At 41.1% G+C, this 19,160-nt stretch overlaps 1 protein-coding gene across 1 annotated transcript in view; it reads left to right on the top strand.

The window, feature by feature from the left end:
- LOC127362533 (gap junction delta-2 protein) overlaps positions 1-19,017 on the top strand; it is a 28,221-nt gene extending 9,204 nt beyond the window's left edge. Inside the window, exon 2 of the mRNA XM_051398317.1 lies at positions 12,106-19,017. Within this exon, the coding sequence (XP_051254277.1) occupies positions 12,106-12,955 (850 nt within the window). The 3' untranslated portion in view covers positions 12,956-19,017. The remainder of the gene's footprint in view (positions 1-12,105) is intronic.
- The last annotated feature ends 143 nt before the right edge of the window (positions 19,018-19,160 follow it).

Below are 19,160 nucleotides of genomic sequence, written 5' to 3'. Positions count from 1 at the left end.
GCCTTCACAACTGGCTGCTTTTCACTACAGAAAGCTGCACCCCTAACAGACATCAGTGTCATATTAGGAAGCTGCATTCTGTAGGGTTCAGTTCAAGTTACTGCGCTTGGCTAAGAATTAGTTGGGCACATAGCCTACCATAAAACCCCAATGTGATGTTTTTACACTAAAGTTTCAGTACAACGATATCCAACATGTTTTAAGCAAACTTTAGAGGTGCTGGTATGTGGATTTTGTTCCCTTTAGACAGAACCAGGCTAGCTGTTTTCCTCTTTTTCCAGTCTTTGTGCTAAGCTAAGCTAACCATCTCCTGGCTCCTGGCTTGAAACTTGCAGGTGGCAAATACTGCATGAGAAGTCAGGGTTTTATGGACTTGATACAATCTGGAATTCCAACAAGATAAAGGTCCTGTGTGTAACATTTAGGAAGATCTATTGGCAGAAATTCATGTTTTAGTGTATTAGTGTATAATCAAATAAAAATCTAAAAATCATGATAGAGCATAGCTACGTGTTGTCTCTGTCTGACAGTGACAAACATGTTGCACCACAAGGTCCACGGAGTAGCTGCTTTTGATCATATCACATAGTTCACCTAACCAGATGATGTTGACCAGTAGTTATGTTTGAATTGTAGACATTTAAATTTCCATTCGAATTTCAGGCTGGACAACCAAAAAGTTGAGATCAAAAGTTATAGATGTTGGCACAGTTACAGAGCGGACCTTGTTTGCCAGCTGCTGTTTCCATGGGGAAGACTGGCGTTTTAATCTCAGATGAACTCAAATGCAAGTGTAAAGAAACTAGTAATTAGCGAGAAAAGTGCAGAACATCAGAAACATACCACAGACGCCACTAGACCTTTAAAGCAATCCTAAAGCAATTCACACCTTATATATATATATATATATATATATATATATATATATATAAAGTATGCTTATGAAACTAGAACAAAAAAGACAGACAAAAATGGAAATGAGATGTGATGTTTACTGTCAGTTTTAAAAGTTATAATAGGTTTTCAGTCTGTGAATTGAATCCAACTAAACATAGTGATACCCACCCTTCTTACATCTAGTCATGTAGTTGCAACTTCCTCACTTCACCTTCCCATTACAAGCACAAGGGAGAAACTATTGTAGCTGTAACATGCACAAAATGTTCAGGTTCTTATACACTAATGAAAACATTCTTATCTTGTATATATTATTATATATGTAATATATAATAATATATATTATATTACATTTCTGCCATCAGATCCTCCTAAATGTGACACACTGGACCTTTAAGTAAAAGCAGCAGCAAAATATTGTTTGGGAATTATTTAGAATCATTTATATTATATCCACAGATTGTAATTAATGATGTGTAAGCATCAGTAATGGTGCAGCTGGTAAAGGTGGAGCTAATTTCAGCTACTTTATATACTGCTGGGTGGCTTAATCCATGATAATACATAATCATTATAAATTGATTTATATGTTGTATTAATAATCTGAATCTGCAAAGTACCAAAGTAGCATAAAATGGAAATACTTGAGTAAAGTACAGGTACCTCAAAAAGCCTAAGTAAATGAACTACAATCAACTGCCCACTCTGGATAATGGGCAGTTTTGTTAATGCAAAATGTAAACCATGTCTTATTTTTAGTCATTGGTATTTTGTAGTGATCAGAAACACTATAAAAATGAGCAGCAAATGAATGATTTTTGTCGATTGAGTGTGTTTGGGATGTTCCTTACGCAGCCATGTGCTGTCTGCTTGTGTGTCATGGAGGCTCCCTGCATGTGCCAGAGCGGCTGATTTGGGCTGGGGCTTGGCATGGGAGAGTCACGGTGGGTGGGGAGTTGGCATGGACTTGGCGGCCCTAACTCGGGATTGTCCAAAACCCACGGTTTTAATCCGGATTACGCCCAATATTCCTCTCTCACTCTCTGTATTTCCCTCCATTGACCCCCCCTCACTCTCTCCCTCCTTTCCCGCCCACACATTCGCTCTCTTCCTCTCTGATGCTGCTCTTTCTCCTGCTCATGCCTCACCCCTCCATCACAACCTTACAGCCTACCAAAAAAACAATGCTCCACACTGGTTGGACTGTTGCCATGGTGACCACTCATGTCAATTCTTTTCCTTCCTTCCATTGATCTCTTCTGAATGATCACTCAGAGTAGATTTTAGAAAGTCTATTTTTAATGTCTAGGCTCCTATTTCTGTCTCACTTGATCGCCTAATCTGTTGCCAAGGTAACTGCCACAGTTATTATTGTCATGGAGAGCCTCACAGTGCACTGATGTAGCAGTGCACTGGTAGGAAAATGGGCTACACTTAACCTCTCTCGTGATCAATCTGTTCGGTATTAGCGTTTAAAAACTACAAACAAACAATATCCTTTTATAGTCATTAGCCAGACTGATGAGTATACATCATTTCATTGTACTGATTGGTACGACTACACAAAAGTACACTACTGAACGTTTGCATGTGTGAGTCCACATGCACATGCGCGTGTGACATACTGTGTTAAATCTGAATTATTGTCTGCCTCGGTAGGGCTCTGATCTTCATCAATTTATCTCCGGAGCCAGCTAGTCAGTTCACATTCATCAACACACCACTTAAATACCTTTGTGTATATGTGTGTGTGTGTGTGTCTGTGTGTGTGTGTGTGAGAGAGAGAGAGAGAGAGAGAGAGAGAGAGAGAGAGAGAGAGAGTGAAAGAGAGGGAGAGGAACAGAGAGATGGGTAGATAAGTGAACAGTATTAGAAAATGCTATTATTAGATTTCCATTTCAGCAGCTTACTACAGACTCAGGATTACATACAGAGACTATACCATAATAAATAGAGTAGTGTCACCAACAGAACTATGCAGTGCTTACAGACTAATGTAGTGCATGGAGGGGATGAATAGATGTATGTGAATGTATGTGTACTTGTGTGAACTTATATTTTATATAACATTTTTATCAAAGTATTTTTTAAGATTTTGGCAGTTTGATGGTATATCACTTTATTTTTTTCTCCACAGGACTGGGCTTTAGATAGATTATCTATAAATATTATAGATTTATAGTGGCTCATTCTACTGTCAGGAGTACACAGAATAAAAAACATTTTAATTTAATCATGTACTGTATATACTGAATTAAAACCAGTTCATCTGGTGTATCACACAGCACTATAATAAAATAATTATATTAAAAGATAATTCCCTTACCAACAATGAACTTATCTACAGTAAAAAAAACAAAACTCTATACTAACATATACATTACTCAGTGGTGGAAGTGTTAAGAGGGTTATCTTTAACTTAAAAGTATCAATACAAAAATACTCAAATAAAAGTCTTACATTTAAAGCTTACTTAAAGTATCAGAAATAAAAATACTACAGAAAATTCAATAGATTATTATTACTGTTACATCAGTGCACAGGCAGCATTGTACTGTTGTTGTTGGTCGATGTGGAGCTAGCTTTAACTGCTTTTACAGTTGAAGTTTAGTTTCCCAACCTTGGGGTCAGGGTCCATCCGAAGGGTCCCGAGATGAATCTCTGGGGGTTTTGATATGATTAAAGGATGGAACTACAAACGACTCATAGACATCTGAAGACATCTAAGCTGATCATATATTCTTTATGTAAAAAGTACAGAATTTCCCAACTCCAGAGTTGTGGAGTAGAAATATAAAGTATGATAAAATGGGAATAAAATGCTACCTCAAGTACAGAACTTGAGTAAAACCAGTGCACATACTGTACATATGCAAAAATGTATCCTCCTGGGATTATTTGCTTTAAGGGGCTTTGATTGTAATGCTCCTGGAATATTCATCTAAAAGAGTCCCACTGGTGCATACTGTCAGTGATGTACCTGAACTAAACCCGATGGACTCTGAAACCACCTGCTTGGAGATCAAATTGACACTGGGAAAACCATTATTACTGGTTGATATGATAGGAATTCATCTTCATCTTCTCCTGAGAGGATGGAACACCCGACAATGTCAGACACAATCGGCTTTGTGACGCTCTGCAACAGCTGGAAGAGTGTGTGTGTCTGATTAAAATGTGTGCACACTGTATATTTCTGTCTTACCATTTGAATGTGATGGTGAGTGTCCATGTGAGTGTGTGTCAGTGCGTGTATGTACGTGTGTGTGTATGTTAGGAGGTGGGTGGCCATGCAGGATAAAGGTCTGTCAGCGGGGGAGAGTGCAGCCCCCTCACTCCTTCTGTCACTGGCCTGAAGCACCGGAACATCCCTTCTGGGTGATTATTGTGTGTGTGTGTGTGTGTGTGTGTGTGTGTGTGTGTGTGTGTGTGTGTGTGTGTGAGTGAGTGAATGAGTGAGTGAGTGAGTGAGTGTGTGTGTGTATGTCTCTAAGACCTCCTGTGTGAGGTTGGATACAGGTTGGTGCCAGATGACCTGCCATGAACTAAGAGCTATTGATAAACCTTGGCAAAGGAACACAGAGACTGAGAGAGAGAGAGAGAGAGAGAGAGAGAGAGAGAGAGAGAGAGAGAGAGAGAGAGAGAGAGAGAGAGAGAGTGCATGAGACATGAATGCTTCCACATTTGATGTGACAGGATTAGATTTGTCAGGCCTGCTGGTAGGTTGTATTTGGGTTACCACCTGGTTACCCTTAAGACACACAGGAGAGACAGAAAGTCAAAACATGAGGGAAAGAGAAATACGGAGAAGAGAGGCAGGGTAAAGTTTGAAGTAAAAACAAAGATGGTCGCTTTCTTAAATCACTGCTAACATTGGTGACAACATTTAAGTTTTTTCTTTTCAGTGTTTGAGGAAATGGTCCAAAACTTTGGTTTTCTATGGGTTAGTCTTGTATATTCTTTCTTCCCCCTCCACTCAAAAATAAGATTTTCCTTTTGTTCCTATAGTTGGATATTTAAGCTTTACTTTACAGAATGCTGTCCGTGCAGAGTTTGACAGTAGAAGGATGTTTTCACATTCATCTGCTGAAAGTGGAAAGTTTCTCTGAGCTCATTGAAAATCTGATTTTAAGGTGCGGGGCCTACAAGCATGAATTGTGACATCACACATAGTTTGGTCCACCCTGGTCCCAGTATGAGGTTGTGAAACGGAAGACACGAGGCTGAATATAGAGAGATACAGGTTACAGGCTGCAGCAGGTAGCGTCGAAAGGGTACAGCGAAAAGATAGAGCTAAACATTGAGGGAACAGGTATTGATGGAGGCTAAATGTGAGGCTCTGAAAAGGATTAGCAGGTCAGCCGTAACATTGAACTTGTTTACATCACAGTCCAGAGGGTCCAGCAGACTCCTAAGCCTTTAGAGACAGAGCTAAGAGCTGCTCCTTTCGCTGACTATCCTTTCACAATTCAATCCCCAAATCTTTTGCTATTTTGTTAGAAGCAGAAATGACATTTTGAAAATAAATGATTTTCAGTTCAGACTTTTTTTTCTCTCAAAGGGGGCAAACATGTTTTCCTCACTAAATTATGTTCTAAGCAACTTCGACACAGTTGCTTTGTCCTCCTGGAGTAATTTGTTGTTTCAGTAGTAAAGTAAACAAGCGTCAGGCTCTCCGAGGCACCTAAGCCACGCTTCTAACCTGTTCAACAAATCTGCTCCCCTCCGCAGCAGACACACACTGTTCTTTAGTTGACTTAGCTTCTAGTCTGCACACTTCTCTCTCTCTGTCTCTCCTCATTTCCCTCCATTTTCTGCCCCTCGCCTGTTGCCGTGGTAACTAGCAGAGGGAAGTTGAGTGGAGGGGAGATTGAAGGGAGAGAGGGAGGGAGTAGAGATGAGAGGAAAGGAAAAGGGGGGGTTGTGTGGGGTTTCTTGGTAAAGGAACCACGGCTGCTCTTCCTCCATCCTTCTCTTCTTTTTATCTCCGCTGCCACATCTCTCTAAAACCTTGCGCTCCTTATCGATCCCTTGCCAATTATTTCCTCTACCTCATTATCCTCCCACTTTTTTTTGCCTTCTCCTGGTATGTTTGCTTCTCCTGTTGCCTCGTTTGTCCACAATGCTTTGCTACTCCTCTCCATCTCTCCATCTTTAACTTTGGCCCTGTCTCTTTCCACGTCTCATCGAACAACAACATACTGTGTACTTTTCAGTGGACACGATACGCCAAAGTGCCTCACAACAACACGAGCGTGTACATTTTTCATATGCTTTGCCTCCCTAACCCCTAAATCACAACTCCTGCTCTACTTAGTGCGCTACACACAACTCGCACCTCACCCCTACTTTTCTGCAGCTCATCCAATTGCCATGTAAACCGCGTTTCATTAAAAGAGACTGACATTAAACTTAAAGGGAGATCTTCAGTAATTTCAAGGGAGCTGCACTGTGAATGGCATTTTAATTTCTCTGGAAGTTGAATAATGCAGACCGCCGGGGCATCAACAGCATTTTGCTGTGTGTGTGTGTGTGTGTGTGTGTGTGTGTGTCTACACCCATGTGCTTGCATATGGAGGGGGCAGATGGAACTAGATTTCCCCTGTCAGATGCATAAACTATGATTATTTTTCACATTACTGTACACGTTTCATTTTTGACAATTAACTGCGCGTCTGTAATGACAGCTTTGAACATGACAAACACCCCCTCAGTGCAAGATATCCCCCGTCAGATAATCAGGAAGAGAAAGCGAGAAAGACGGCAGGTCGGGGACACACAATTGCTGGAGGAGAAGAGGCGTTTTGGAGTTGTGTTGGCATAATGTTTTTGCATAATCACCACCGCCTGTGTGGTAACACAGGCAACATATTAGTCAAAAGGAACAACAAACACTGTCTGCTGGGAACAGAGGCTGTGAGTGTGTTGAGATATGTGCTAATAAGTCTGCCATGTGTTTGAAGCATATGTATACAACATAGTGCTGAACAGATGACGGTTTTCATTAATGGTTCATTTTTCAGTTATTTTTTTGGGATGAATCGATGAAGAGAAAATATATATTTTTTAAATTCCCAGCAAAAATCTGAGACTCCTGGCAACCTGATAGCTCACTGGGCGTACCTCACATCTCGTGTTTCAGGATTTCTTACTGCAGCAGTGTGGGTTCGAGCATGCGCCCAAGTGGATGTCTTCAAATCGCTTGTTTTGTCCACAACCACAAAGTATTCCATTAACAATGTCATAAAACACACAGCTGAGAAGCTGCAACCAGCAAATTTCTGTCATATATGCTGGACTTATAATAAAAACTCAACATTGTCATCAGTGACAGTCTGCACAATTTGGTGAATGTGTAGAATTTGTGTGTGCAGAGACAATTAGCGAGTGCATTACATGGACTTTGGTGTGGTGTTTTCCGTTTTGGTGGGAAACTACGAGCAAATTACATGCGTCCTCTGTCTGTTCGCAGAGAAAGGAGACTCTTCATAGAAAACTACAGATTCAATCTGGAGATTATTCATGATTGAAAGTGCAAGAAAGAAAAAAAGAAAGAAAGATGCTTTAGAGAGGAGAGAAATAACAGGTGGGGGTTGCTGTGTGGCGTACGATAATCTAAAGCTATTCGATGGCATTAACAAAAAAAAAAAACCTAATGCAAGAATCCTCCCTTGGCGCAGCCACAGATTACAGCAGTGGGTTTGCGTGTGGAAGCTATTATATAATTCATTCTCTATGATGAGATTTTCCTCCATTGCTGGTTTTCCTTACTACCCCCCTCTATTTCTCGCACTCTGTCCCAGCACTGGCAGGTTTCTCTTTTAATTTAAGGAGAAGATGTCCGAGCCACACTGGGTTTTTTGGTGACTTTATAATCTTTTTATCCCTGTCTGGAACTAATTCATCTTCAACAGCAATTTGACGTCTTCTTTCAGTACTCAGTTAGTTTAAAACAGTCTCCGCTCACTGTCTGGATGGTGTTTTGTTGCATGTATGTGTGTGCGAGCACGCATGTGTGTGGCCATACACAATATTTGTGCACATGTGCGCACATTTAGTGCAACACTATCGCTCTGGTATTGTGAATTCTCTGCCCACTAAGCTTCTTAATGGAGTCACTACAAGGGCAAAAGCATTTCGAGTTTTTATGCATTTATTTTTTTCTCTCTCCCTCCTCTCCCTCCCCATGCCAGCTGACCACAGGTGGGCGGATTGGCAATAAATCTTTTATTTTTCATTCTGGAGGTCATCACTGATGACATGCCGTTATGATGAGAGGTACATGTGACCCGCACGCTGTCAGACTCTGGAAAGGATTAACTCTGCCCTTCGACTCCACATCTGTGCCACACAAGACTGGTAAAGCCACTGTGCGAGTGGTAGATTACCCTTCACACTGCAAACTGCCATCTAATGATTATTTGGCAACCTCTAAGGTGCAGTGGCATGGGCCTCCCCCTGGATCCACTGTCCAGTCACAATGCCATCCAGATAAACAGACTTTTGAACTGAGTTTGATTTTTATAAATCTATAGCCTACAAATAGTAGTCTTTCTATGAAATGCAGTGGATTGGCCGGAGGTAAATTCAAGTGACAGCTAGTGTCGCTTGTTGATTTTATCTAATAAATCCAGACTTGAGGGAGAGCTGCAGGTGAAATGGAGAAAAGAGGTTAAGGTGGGATTTTAAATGGAAAGCTGTTTACTGAGGCTACTGTCAGGAGAGAAGATGTATGATAAATGTCCCTGTATAACTTTTTAATCTGGCAAGAGGACTGATTAAGTAATACTGACTGAAGTTTTTAGATTGCTGTATCGTATTATACCTCTATCAAACTTTTAAAATCTTTATCCAGCCACTTGTCTACTGATATTAAAAATAAATAATCATATTACAAAATAAGATAATGCCGCAGTGTAAAATGCTTTAACAAGGATTTCACTGCAGACATACGTGTGAATCTGCCCTTATGTGGCAGTTGCCAGCAACTATATTCCTTTAAACCTTTTAATCTGTTGAATTTGTCTGTTAAACTAAAAGTATTCTGTCTTTTACACACACAGTGTCTGAGTTGTCTAGACCAGACCATTATGGCTACCGCTGCAATTGGTCCAACCTGACTGCACCAGTTGGTTTGATACACAGAACCATCATTATTGTTGGCAACTGTTTGGAAAAAGGCAGGCACTTTAAAAAAAATACACGGCAGGTGATTGGATGAACCATCTGTCTATCACCGTCTATCACAGGCAGACTTCATCCAATAAGATCAACAAACCATTAAATGTAGTCAAAACCTTACCGAAGCCAGTCGGGAGAAGAAAGAGTCACATCTTGTGCCCACCCACTGCCAGCAGTTCCTCTAAGGATGCTGATTGGTCCGGTACCACTGTAGTTTGGCCAAAAATATGCCTGGCAAGATGGATTATTGTGTGATCTCTCAAGTCCATCTGGGAGGTTAGTTGATGTAGCCGCTTTGAAAAGAGTGCGGCTTGTGCAAGTCGCAGAAATCTCTCTTTAGAGTCAATCTACCCCTTTAAAATGATTTATGTGATCAAGAGGCAGCATTTAAAGTGTCACCTTTAGTTCCTTGTGATTTGTTTGCACTTCATACACAACAACATCTCACAACACACACACACACACACACACACACACACACACACACACACACACACACACACACACACACACACAAAAGTTGCATGCCTTTTCTGCCAATGTTGCTGCCTTTATTTACACTTGAGCTGTGTCGAAAATGTTACTAAAATGTTACAGGGTCCTGAGCAGGCAGAATGCCTCTGTGACTTAAACTTAAAAATGACTCGGGGTCCTTTTCAGACACCAACATGTGGGGCAGTTATGATTTACCATTAAAGCCTGAAAGACGCTTACAGTATGTTTATTGTGAAGCTTTATCTTTTTAAATTTAAATGCTCTGTGTGTTATGCACATTGACATTTTCTCAGGAATGAATTGCTCTTCCTGCAGCATGCTCTACTGCCTATCAGCACTGCCTCCAAAGCCATTTTTATATGCCACCATCTATTGACTTGTATGCACAACAAAAACCCATAAATCCATGATAAATGTAATGAGGTCAGGTTTTGATGGGCTACTGTAATGGTGTGTATGCTGGGTTCATATGGAGTGATGACAGCGATTAATCATACTGTTATTTATGGGATTAACATTATTATAAATGGTGGTGATTAGTGAGAGTTGATCTTACAGTATGCTGGACTCAGTTTGAACTCCTTCATATCTGTGGGACTGAACTACAAGGCGAACTGCAATCCATCAACAGATTAACAGCAATGTCCAGGGCTGTCTGCAGTCTGCAGGCTTGTTCCAGACTTTGTTTAGTCACAGATTACAGCGTGAGACAGCCAACGGGCCCGCACAGACTGCAAAAAGTAAAAAGCCTGCTATCTAAAGTGCTTGCTTGGTCTTGGATCTGAAAAATAAATGAGGGATGAATAAAGTAAGAAAAGAACAAAGAGAGAGGTGTCTGCAAGAAAAAGAAACAAAACTGGAGTGTGCGTGTCTCACATCATGAAGCTCACAGACATACTAAGTCTACAGATATGCCAAGTAAGCACATCCAAGCATATTTGTAGATAGATACACAAAGAACAACTATAATCTCTGTCTCACCACACCCCTCACAGAAATAGCTCTAATCTGCAAACAAGGTTCACCTCAGGCTCACCTGTTGCTAGGGCAGTGACAGCAGAGACAGTACCTGTATTTTCTATGACAGTCAAAAACTGACTGATTGCTCTGTATGATTGTGTGGTGTGGATGTGTGTAGAAGCTCCAGTTTAAGTGAGTCTAATCTGAGGTTGCCATGGTAACTGGGCCTAATGATACAGAGGACACCCAAAATTAGACAAGACGTGTCATCTCACGCCCTTTTACCTGTAAAGACTATCACAAAACACACACACACACACACACACACAACACACACACACACACACACACACACACACACGTACAAACTCCATCTTGAATCACAGATAACCCGGCTGTGAGTTATGATCACTGACGACACGTCGAGGCTCCACTTATAACTGTTCCTCTTCTGGAGTGTTTACTCACCGATAAATGAGATTGGGGGCACTTTTCTTCTCTGGTTCTTATCAGGAGGAACAGTGACACAGTGTCCTTCTCCGTCACCAGTTCAGTTTTTTTCTCGTTTCTCTGCCTCCGTGCCTGCTCTCTCACTTCTCTATTCTGATTAAGGAGTTCAAAGTCCTTCCAGAAGCTCCCTGCTGTGATTTCAATTTCAAATCCCTCCTCTCAACCTTGACTTGTTTTCATTCTTACTTTGTATTCTCCTGTATTGCCTTCCTAATTCTCTCTTGCCCTTTTATGTAGAATTTTTAATATTGATTATATACAGTATATTACATATATTATATATAGGCCTACAGTCTCTATAGTTGTATCTTTCTCAATGGAAATGTTTGATGCATTCTCAAAAAAATAACTGATAGATGAAAAAATTGTTTTACTATGATATAATTGTACTGCTGCTGATACATTATTAAGACTTGCTCAAACCAATGGTAAGTGGTGCAGTGAAATTCATCTGTGTATAGTCACGAAAGAGGCAAACTAGTCACAATAGCCCTCCGAGCTGCTCTCTATTTTCACTGTATTGTGACTTTTACTCCATGTTGGCATTTGTCATTCCCAGGACTGTACATCATTTCATTAAATAAAGAGTCACTGAAAAATCTCCCCTAGACAGCCTGTTAACAGGCAGTTAGTGAATGTTGCAACAGCTAATAAGCAAAGGTAGCGTCCTCTATTTTGGACTCTCTGGCTCTCCATTCCCCCAAAGTCAAAATCATTAAAATTGAATTTGATACGAAAAATGTATACGGGCTTACCTCATCCCTGCGAGTGAAACCACAGATCCCTCCAATTACATTAGAAAGAATCAACCATTTTTTCCACTGCACATTTTTAATTGTCCATTTTTACTCTTTTCAGAAATGGTGATACAAAATTCTACTTTGTCTTTTATCGTTTCTTATCTCATTTCCCGCTTTCACACAATGTCCTCTCATACTCAGCACATCTATAGAACCTCTGCTGGGAAGGATATCTCAAGACATCTCATCCTTCCTGACATATAAATAAATCAATGCACATCTCTGCTTATTAACCCCATTTATCTCTCTCTTTCTCCTCCAGGATCCTGCTTACAGTAGTGGTGATCTTCCGTATCCTGATTGTGGCAATCGTTGGTGAGACCGTGTACGAGGATGAGCAGACCATGTTCATCTGCAACACCCTGCAGCCAGGCTGCAACCAGGCCTGCTACGACAAGGCCTTCCCCATTTCCCACATCCGCTACTGGGTCTTCCAGATCATACTGGTGTGCACGCCCAGCCTCTGCTTCATCACCTACTCTGTCCACCAGTCAGCCAAGCAGAAAGACCGGCGTTACTCCTTTCTCTATCCCATAATGGAGAGGGACTACGGGGGAAGGGACGGGGCTCGAAAGCTCCGCAACATTAATGGAATTTTAGTTCAACATGGCGGTGATGGCGGAGGAGGGAAGGAAGAACCAGACTGCCTGGAGGTGAAGGAGATCCCCAACGCTCCGCGGGGCCTCACCCACGGGAAGAGCTCCAAAGTTCGCCGTCAAGAAGGGATCTCCCGCTTTTACATCATTCAGGTGGTGTTCAGAAACGCACTGGAGATTGGCTTCTTGGCGGGCCAATACTTCCTTTACGGCTTTAGTGTGCCTGGGATTTTCGAGTGCGACCGCTACCCGTGTCTGAAGGAGGTGGAGTGCTATGTGTCCCGCCCCACAGAAAAAACGGTTTTCCTGGTGTTCATGTTTGCGGTCAGCGGCATCTGCGTAGTTCTCAACTTGGCCGAGCTCAACCATCTGGGCTGGCGCAAGATCAAGGCCGCCATCAGGGGCGTGCAGGCCCGCAGGAAGTCGATCTGTGAGATCAGGAAGAAGGACATGGCGCATCTGTCCCAGCCACCCAACCTGGGACGCACACAGTCCAGCGAATCAGCCTATGTCTGATGATGAAGAGCAGAAGAAGAGGAGGGGTGGGATGAATGTGCAAGAGAGAGAATGAATTAATTATTATTTTAATTTAAAAGAGATGGTGTGGTGGTCAAACAAGATGACCCCTCCTCTGCGATGATGGAATGAAACAGAATGTAAAAAGACCAAACCTCCGGCTCAGTCAAGAAAGAGTGAAGGAGATCATTAAAAAACATAGAGGGTGAAAGAGGACATAAAGTTCTGCAAAAGAACGTAATGAACATTTGGTCTCGTGGGAGGATATTCAACTGCCATTTTATACTTTTGTCTTTTTTTAAGTAATTACCGTCTCCTCTGCTCCTCATTTCTTTTAAAGAGAGGAATTAAATCCTCAAGAGGCTGGAGAAGGAAGGACTAGAAATGAGAAGAAGAGGGGAAGAGAGAGGAGAACGGATGAGAGGCTGTTTTGTATTCTTTGGGGATATTGGAAGATGACAATGGTGTTTGATGCATCCCATGGTGCTTTTCTTCTGGACTGTGTCAGCCTCGATGAAAAAATTGAGGACAGGATAGGGGATGGGACGGGGGAAGATGAGCAGAAACATTAAAAAAAAAGGAACGGAAGAACTGTCAAAGCCATGACAGACTCTGGAGAACAAAGGTGAGTTTGTGAGTAGAGAGAGAGAGAGAAGGTAGGTGGGAGACATCATGCTCTGAAAAAAAAACAAGATACACCCGAGGAGGGAGAGAAGAGAGGGAACGTTTTTCTTCCCTACGCCGGAGACTCGAGGTCGAGAAAAAGATCTGCCTCTGAGCAGTGTCAACCTCGCCTCTGTTGGAACATCGTCACAGGCCAAAACCAAGAGAAAAAGACTGACGATGTTTATGTTTTGTCTCTTGGCAAAAGATGATTTTAACACAAACACAGCGAGTACCATAAACACTTTTTTTCTTTCCTCTCCCCTATCTCTCGCTCTCTCTGCTCCGTGGTTGGCAGCTATATAGACCCCAGGGGCTTCGGATGACAGTAATGACCATCGCTGCTCCCCTTCTGTGTAAACTTTGGAGAGGAACTAATGAACAAATGGACAAACAGAGTGTAAACGTCAGTCTCTCCTGAAGCACAAACCAAACTTCTCTCCTTCCAGCATTCCAGTGTGCTGAGAGACGAAAGGAGAGACAAAGAGAGGAGAAGGCAGAAGAACAGGAGCTTGTAGAGGAGGGGAACAGATCACTTTATTACAACTTTAAACAAATTTTTATAAAATATACCACCATGAGTTATGATTTTTTTTTCTTTTTGAGAAAGCGATGGTGCCATCCTTGAGATATTTAATTATTGTTGAAAAGTAACATAGAGTATATCATGGTAATATTATTTATCCATTTAGAATATATCCAAATAGATTTATTTATCTTTGCGGGCGGGTTGGTTGGGACATCATGTTGCTGTTTTTTCAAATGTATAAACTGTCTGTCTTTTTTCATTTTTGTTTAGTTTAAAGCATTTCTAACGGATGGAACTGATAAATGACATGTATGGGGAGGGAAGGGATAAGTTTGTGAGCTTTGTTTTGAAACGCATTGAAGCTGTGCAGCTGATTGTATTGGAGTTGGAACTGTTGAATAAAATCTATATTTTACAATTGTTACTTAATTGCATTCAAAAGTCAGAACAATGCAGCTGTTAAACACAACATCTTTACGTCTTTTCTACAGCGAGTCTTGGTTTTCTTCAAAATCACCTGCACAGCTTCAGGCAGTTGAGGCCTGTGAGCCATTTGAAAAAGGCATGTTTACATGACGCAGTGTTTTTTGAATGATCAAGCTATGTAACCGATGAGTAGTAACTCTCTAGGGACAGTTGTGTTTTTGAATCTCAGTGGTTTTCATTTTGCATTTCTTTCCTGACTGGATTTCAACATGCATGCCTTGTAAGAGAAAAGACTGACACGAAAGAAAAAGATAAAGATGACAGAGAGTGTTGCACCTTGATTAATGCAGGCGAGTGGGAGAGTGGCAGACTGAAGGAACGCATGTTGGATTAAAGGCTGCGTTGCTGGACACACTGACACATACACAAGTGCATAATTTAAAACAGGGAGCTATCGCACTGCGAGCCTGTGAAACCAGACATAGGGACAGTTCAGTGGACTACATGTGGCTTCTTTTAAAAGAAAATTGAATTATTTAACTGACAGAAAAACACACACAGAAACACATTGGAGGAACATGATGTACTCCTCTGTGTGGTGGATGCTTGGGTAACTGAGACAAGCCAACCCATGCACAAAGCAGTTCATGTTTCAACTGAAATTTAAATCAGTTCCTGTTTATTTATCCTATTGTAGAGACCAAGATATTGGAGTGTTTGCAGGTACAGTGACAATCAGCTAATTGAGGAAAAATCCACAAATGCTTCTTAAACCCGTCCTCAACATACTGCAGAAGATCAGTGGTCAGTGCTTTAGCCCTGGCATTGAGGCGTGTCAACAGAGAATCTTGAATCTGAATGGCCTTATGTAGCTCAACACTGTAGTAGCTTAGCACTGCCACGCTTACAAATACACACGCACCAAAAAACGCAAATTAAAATATGATGAACATTTTAAGTGCAGCTTTAACTTGTTCACTAGAGCTGCTCTGGAAATACTTTGACACAACATGACAGTAAGTGATACTGTGTAAGCCCCTTTAAAACACACGTTAGCCAAGGCTCTTGGAGGTCTTTGAGCAACAACAGCAGCTAATGTAGAAGAAGAAATCCCCCCCAACTCTCTGTTTCTCCATTCACTCCCACTGCCATAATCTCTGTGACTCTTACAGGTGATTATCCCCAGATTTAGACTCCACTGAGGATCTCTATGGCGCTCAGTGGGGTCGGTGCAGACTACTGTATGCACTGGGAAGGACAAATACACTGACAGGAAACGCCAGAATGCCTAATAATAGAGGTTGAGTCATGGCTTCCCTTAGTTACTGAGACCCCGTGCTTATTGCGAAGACTTAATTGCTGACCTGGAGCTTAAAGGACAAGCCGATGTCCTGTACTATCAGCAGCTCCTGCTGGACAGTCACTGCAGGATAGCACGGATCTAATCTCCGCAGAGCACAGGTCAATGCTAGTGTGAGGCCTATTTTCCGTGAATAGTGAGATACAAACAGGCTGAACATACATTCATTCTAGGAAAAAAAGCAAATGTGACTGTGAGAACAGCAGTTTGAGTTCCTTTTCCTCCTCCTGGATTCTGTTGTTATGTCTGGTTTCATTCAGATCAGTAAAACGTACACACACAATGCGAGGACGGAGAGGGCCATAAATGTGTCCTGGTTTGCTTTGGCTAACATTTATCCAGCATTCATTAGTGATTCACGACGTATACAGTCAGTCGGTACATCACTTTTTCAAGTAAAAGCAGGCCCCAGTTCTTCCAACAGTCCACTACTCCCCACAGTCTACTTTTCTATTTGTCAATGTGAAATGAATTATGCAACTTATTTTTTTCTCATTTGCTTATCTTTTTGACTTGTGGATTCATTTTGTTGTCTGTTGCTCTTTTTGTGCAGTGACATATCAAAAAAAGAAAGATGTTTTTTCTATGTAAAGGAACAAAAAGTTTTTTTTTTTTTTTCAATGTGTAAAATCAAGGGTAGAATGTTGAAATATAAGACTAGCAGAAAAAAATATATTTCCTCCCTTGCCAAAGTGATATGCAAAATTAATTTTCAAAGATTTTTTAACTGCATGTGTAATGGCTAGAATAAGCATGTTTCTATGTTTTCTTCAACAGAATCTTTAAAGAAAGACTTTTTTTAGTCCAAACTATGGAGCGAAGCTATTACGTCTTGATGCCAAGTGTATATTAATTACCCAGTTGTTCAGACAGTACAGAGCCAGGCAGACAATACCAACTCAGTGATGTTAAAACTTCCTATTACAGCGTATCAGTCTCAGTTTCACCTCCCAAAAGAATCTGAAAACCACTACATACAGTGAATCTTCTACTTTAAGAAATTTGCACTTGAATATATACCTTTATAATCTATTATAGAAGATGTTTTGAATCTATAAGCAAATCAACAAGCAAACGATCTACTGTAAAACACAGGGTACACAGGAATATAAGCATACAGGTTAAAGACTGGCACCATGAGATGCCAGACGCCACAACATTCCAGGGTTTAGCCCCCAGCACAATGTGTAATTAACCTGCAATTTACAGCCTCTTTAATGTGTTAAATATGATTAACTCCTCAGTGAAGCTCCTTATGGACAACTTATTGGGGTACAGTACACTGACAGCAGACTCAGGAAAGAAAACAATGCTGATCTTTTACACCAATCTTTTCTAGTAAAAATGCTGTTTCTACACACAAAACACACAAAATCGCTTTTATAGAAATGGCATTACAACATGTCAGCATACTTTCCATTTACCATCTTACCTTGTACTGTAAAGCCCACCCAAGAAAATTGTCTTCAAGTCTGATTATTTACCCGTTGGTGCTATTGAGGTTGGACTCTTTACCAAAAACGTGAATTCTGATACATTCCCTTGTCTTCAGCACACTACTGCCCCACATACAACAGGTCATGTAGCAATGCAGGTCTCTTTAAAAATCAAGCTCTTACTCCTGACTGTTACTAACAAATGGACATGTCCGCAAAATCCTACAGCATGCGACTCTCCACAACCTCTATACTGCAGAACAGTAGCAAACAATTCGATCCCTCAGGAATGCAGCATGTGATTGAGCTGTTTCATTCATTAACACAGAGCTCACTGAACTACCACATTATTCTTTATACTGCTGCCTAAAGGACCTTAAATGAATTTAGTAATCACATTATGTAGCCAATCCTAAGGGCTGGTTGGTGTCCCTTGAATAAGTTACGGAAGCACCTCTCTTTTTCGTTAAAGGGCTTCTTACTTATGACAAACTGAAAAGCCATAGATTTAAAAGAAGAAAGAGATTTCAAACTTTACTTGGTGCATTAGTTTGAAAGAATACAACGTGCACTCCTGGGCCAAGATTAATCACGTTCATGTGTAGTCAATTAGGCGATCATTTTTGCATTCAAATTGAAAATTAGACATCTTGTTTCAAGTGAAAAGCTTTTTACTCTTTTTAATTGAATGAGAAAAATGTAAGTTATAAAGCTCCTTTTATCCAGATGTCTGCTTTAATTTTCATTTCATTCTAAAATAAAATGCTCCCTCCTCCCCCCTCCAGCACTGTCTGATACTGGTGCTGCTGTCCTGCGGGCTGGATTATAACCATTTCAGGGTTCAGAGAAGGACCTCTCAACCTCTCACTAATCTGTCATGATATCAATCGTGATTACTTCATCTAATTACACTGAGTGGCAGATACAGGCAGAGTGGAATTTAAACCACTTCCGGATTTGACCAAATACCCCCCACCCGTGCATCGCTCTGCAATCACCTACTGGCAGCAGGTTTGTGGGCGTGAGATTATGACCTGAGATAGCTCCAGTTTGTGTCTTTAAAATTCATCATTGCCAGACTGTTGATTCATTTAAATTGAACTGGAAAAGGGGTGGTCATGAACAAGTGAGACAGAGGAAGAGAATACTTATGGTTTGCCTCTCACCTTTCCACTTCTCCCCCAGCACCTCATGGGCAGGCACCAGGTCACCTTTACTTCAAGATGTGTTTCTGTAAACAGTGTGAGAAGCTAAATGTTACAGTGAGAGGGGTGAAACCTGAATGGTGTCAGAGGAGTGGGGGAGCAACGTCAAATTTAGCCAATATTTGGCATCCTATAGTGGTAATCAATATTTAAAGGGTTAGAAAGGGAAAACAATTCAGTATCTTAGTCCTAGAAACTTGTCATTCTTCAGCATAGCTTCTACTGTGACATCTGTATGGATGTGAAAGCATGGACTGAAAACAGGAACGATGAAACAAACACGCAAACACACTTCACTCTTTGTAAACTAAAAATCTGTTGTTTCCGACTGCAGATTTTATGATGTACCTGACGGACCTTCGTTGAAGGTTCACTGTATATTTCTGACTGGTGTACTGTATGTAAAGACTGAATAAAACCTTGAATGTTACATCAAGCCTGAACTGGCCTCGTGCCTGCTGATTTATGGCCTGAAAGCGTGTGTGTCCATACAGTACAGTACAGTGTGTGTGATGTGTGTGTATAGAAAACGTGAGTGGGTGGATACTTGAGCATGTGGGAGTGACGGGATTTGGGAAATAAAAAA

Source organism: Dicentrarchus labrax, unplaced genomic scaffold (genome assembly GCF_905237075.1).
Source record: "Dicentrarchus labrax unplaced genomic scaffold, dlabrax2021, whole genome shotgun sequence".
NCBI classification, from domain to species: domain Eukaryota; kingdom Metazoa; phylum Chordata; class Actinopteri; family Moronidae; genus Dicentrarchus; species Dicentrarchus labrax.
The sequence above is the reverse complement of the archived record's forward strand: the minus strand, read 5'-3'. Positions and strand labels throughout refer to the sequence as shown.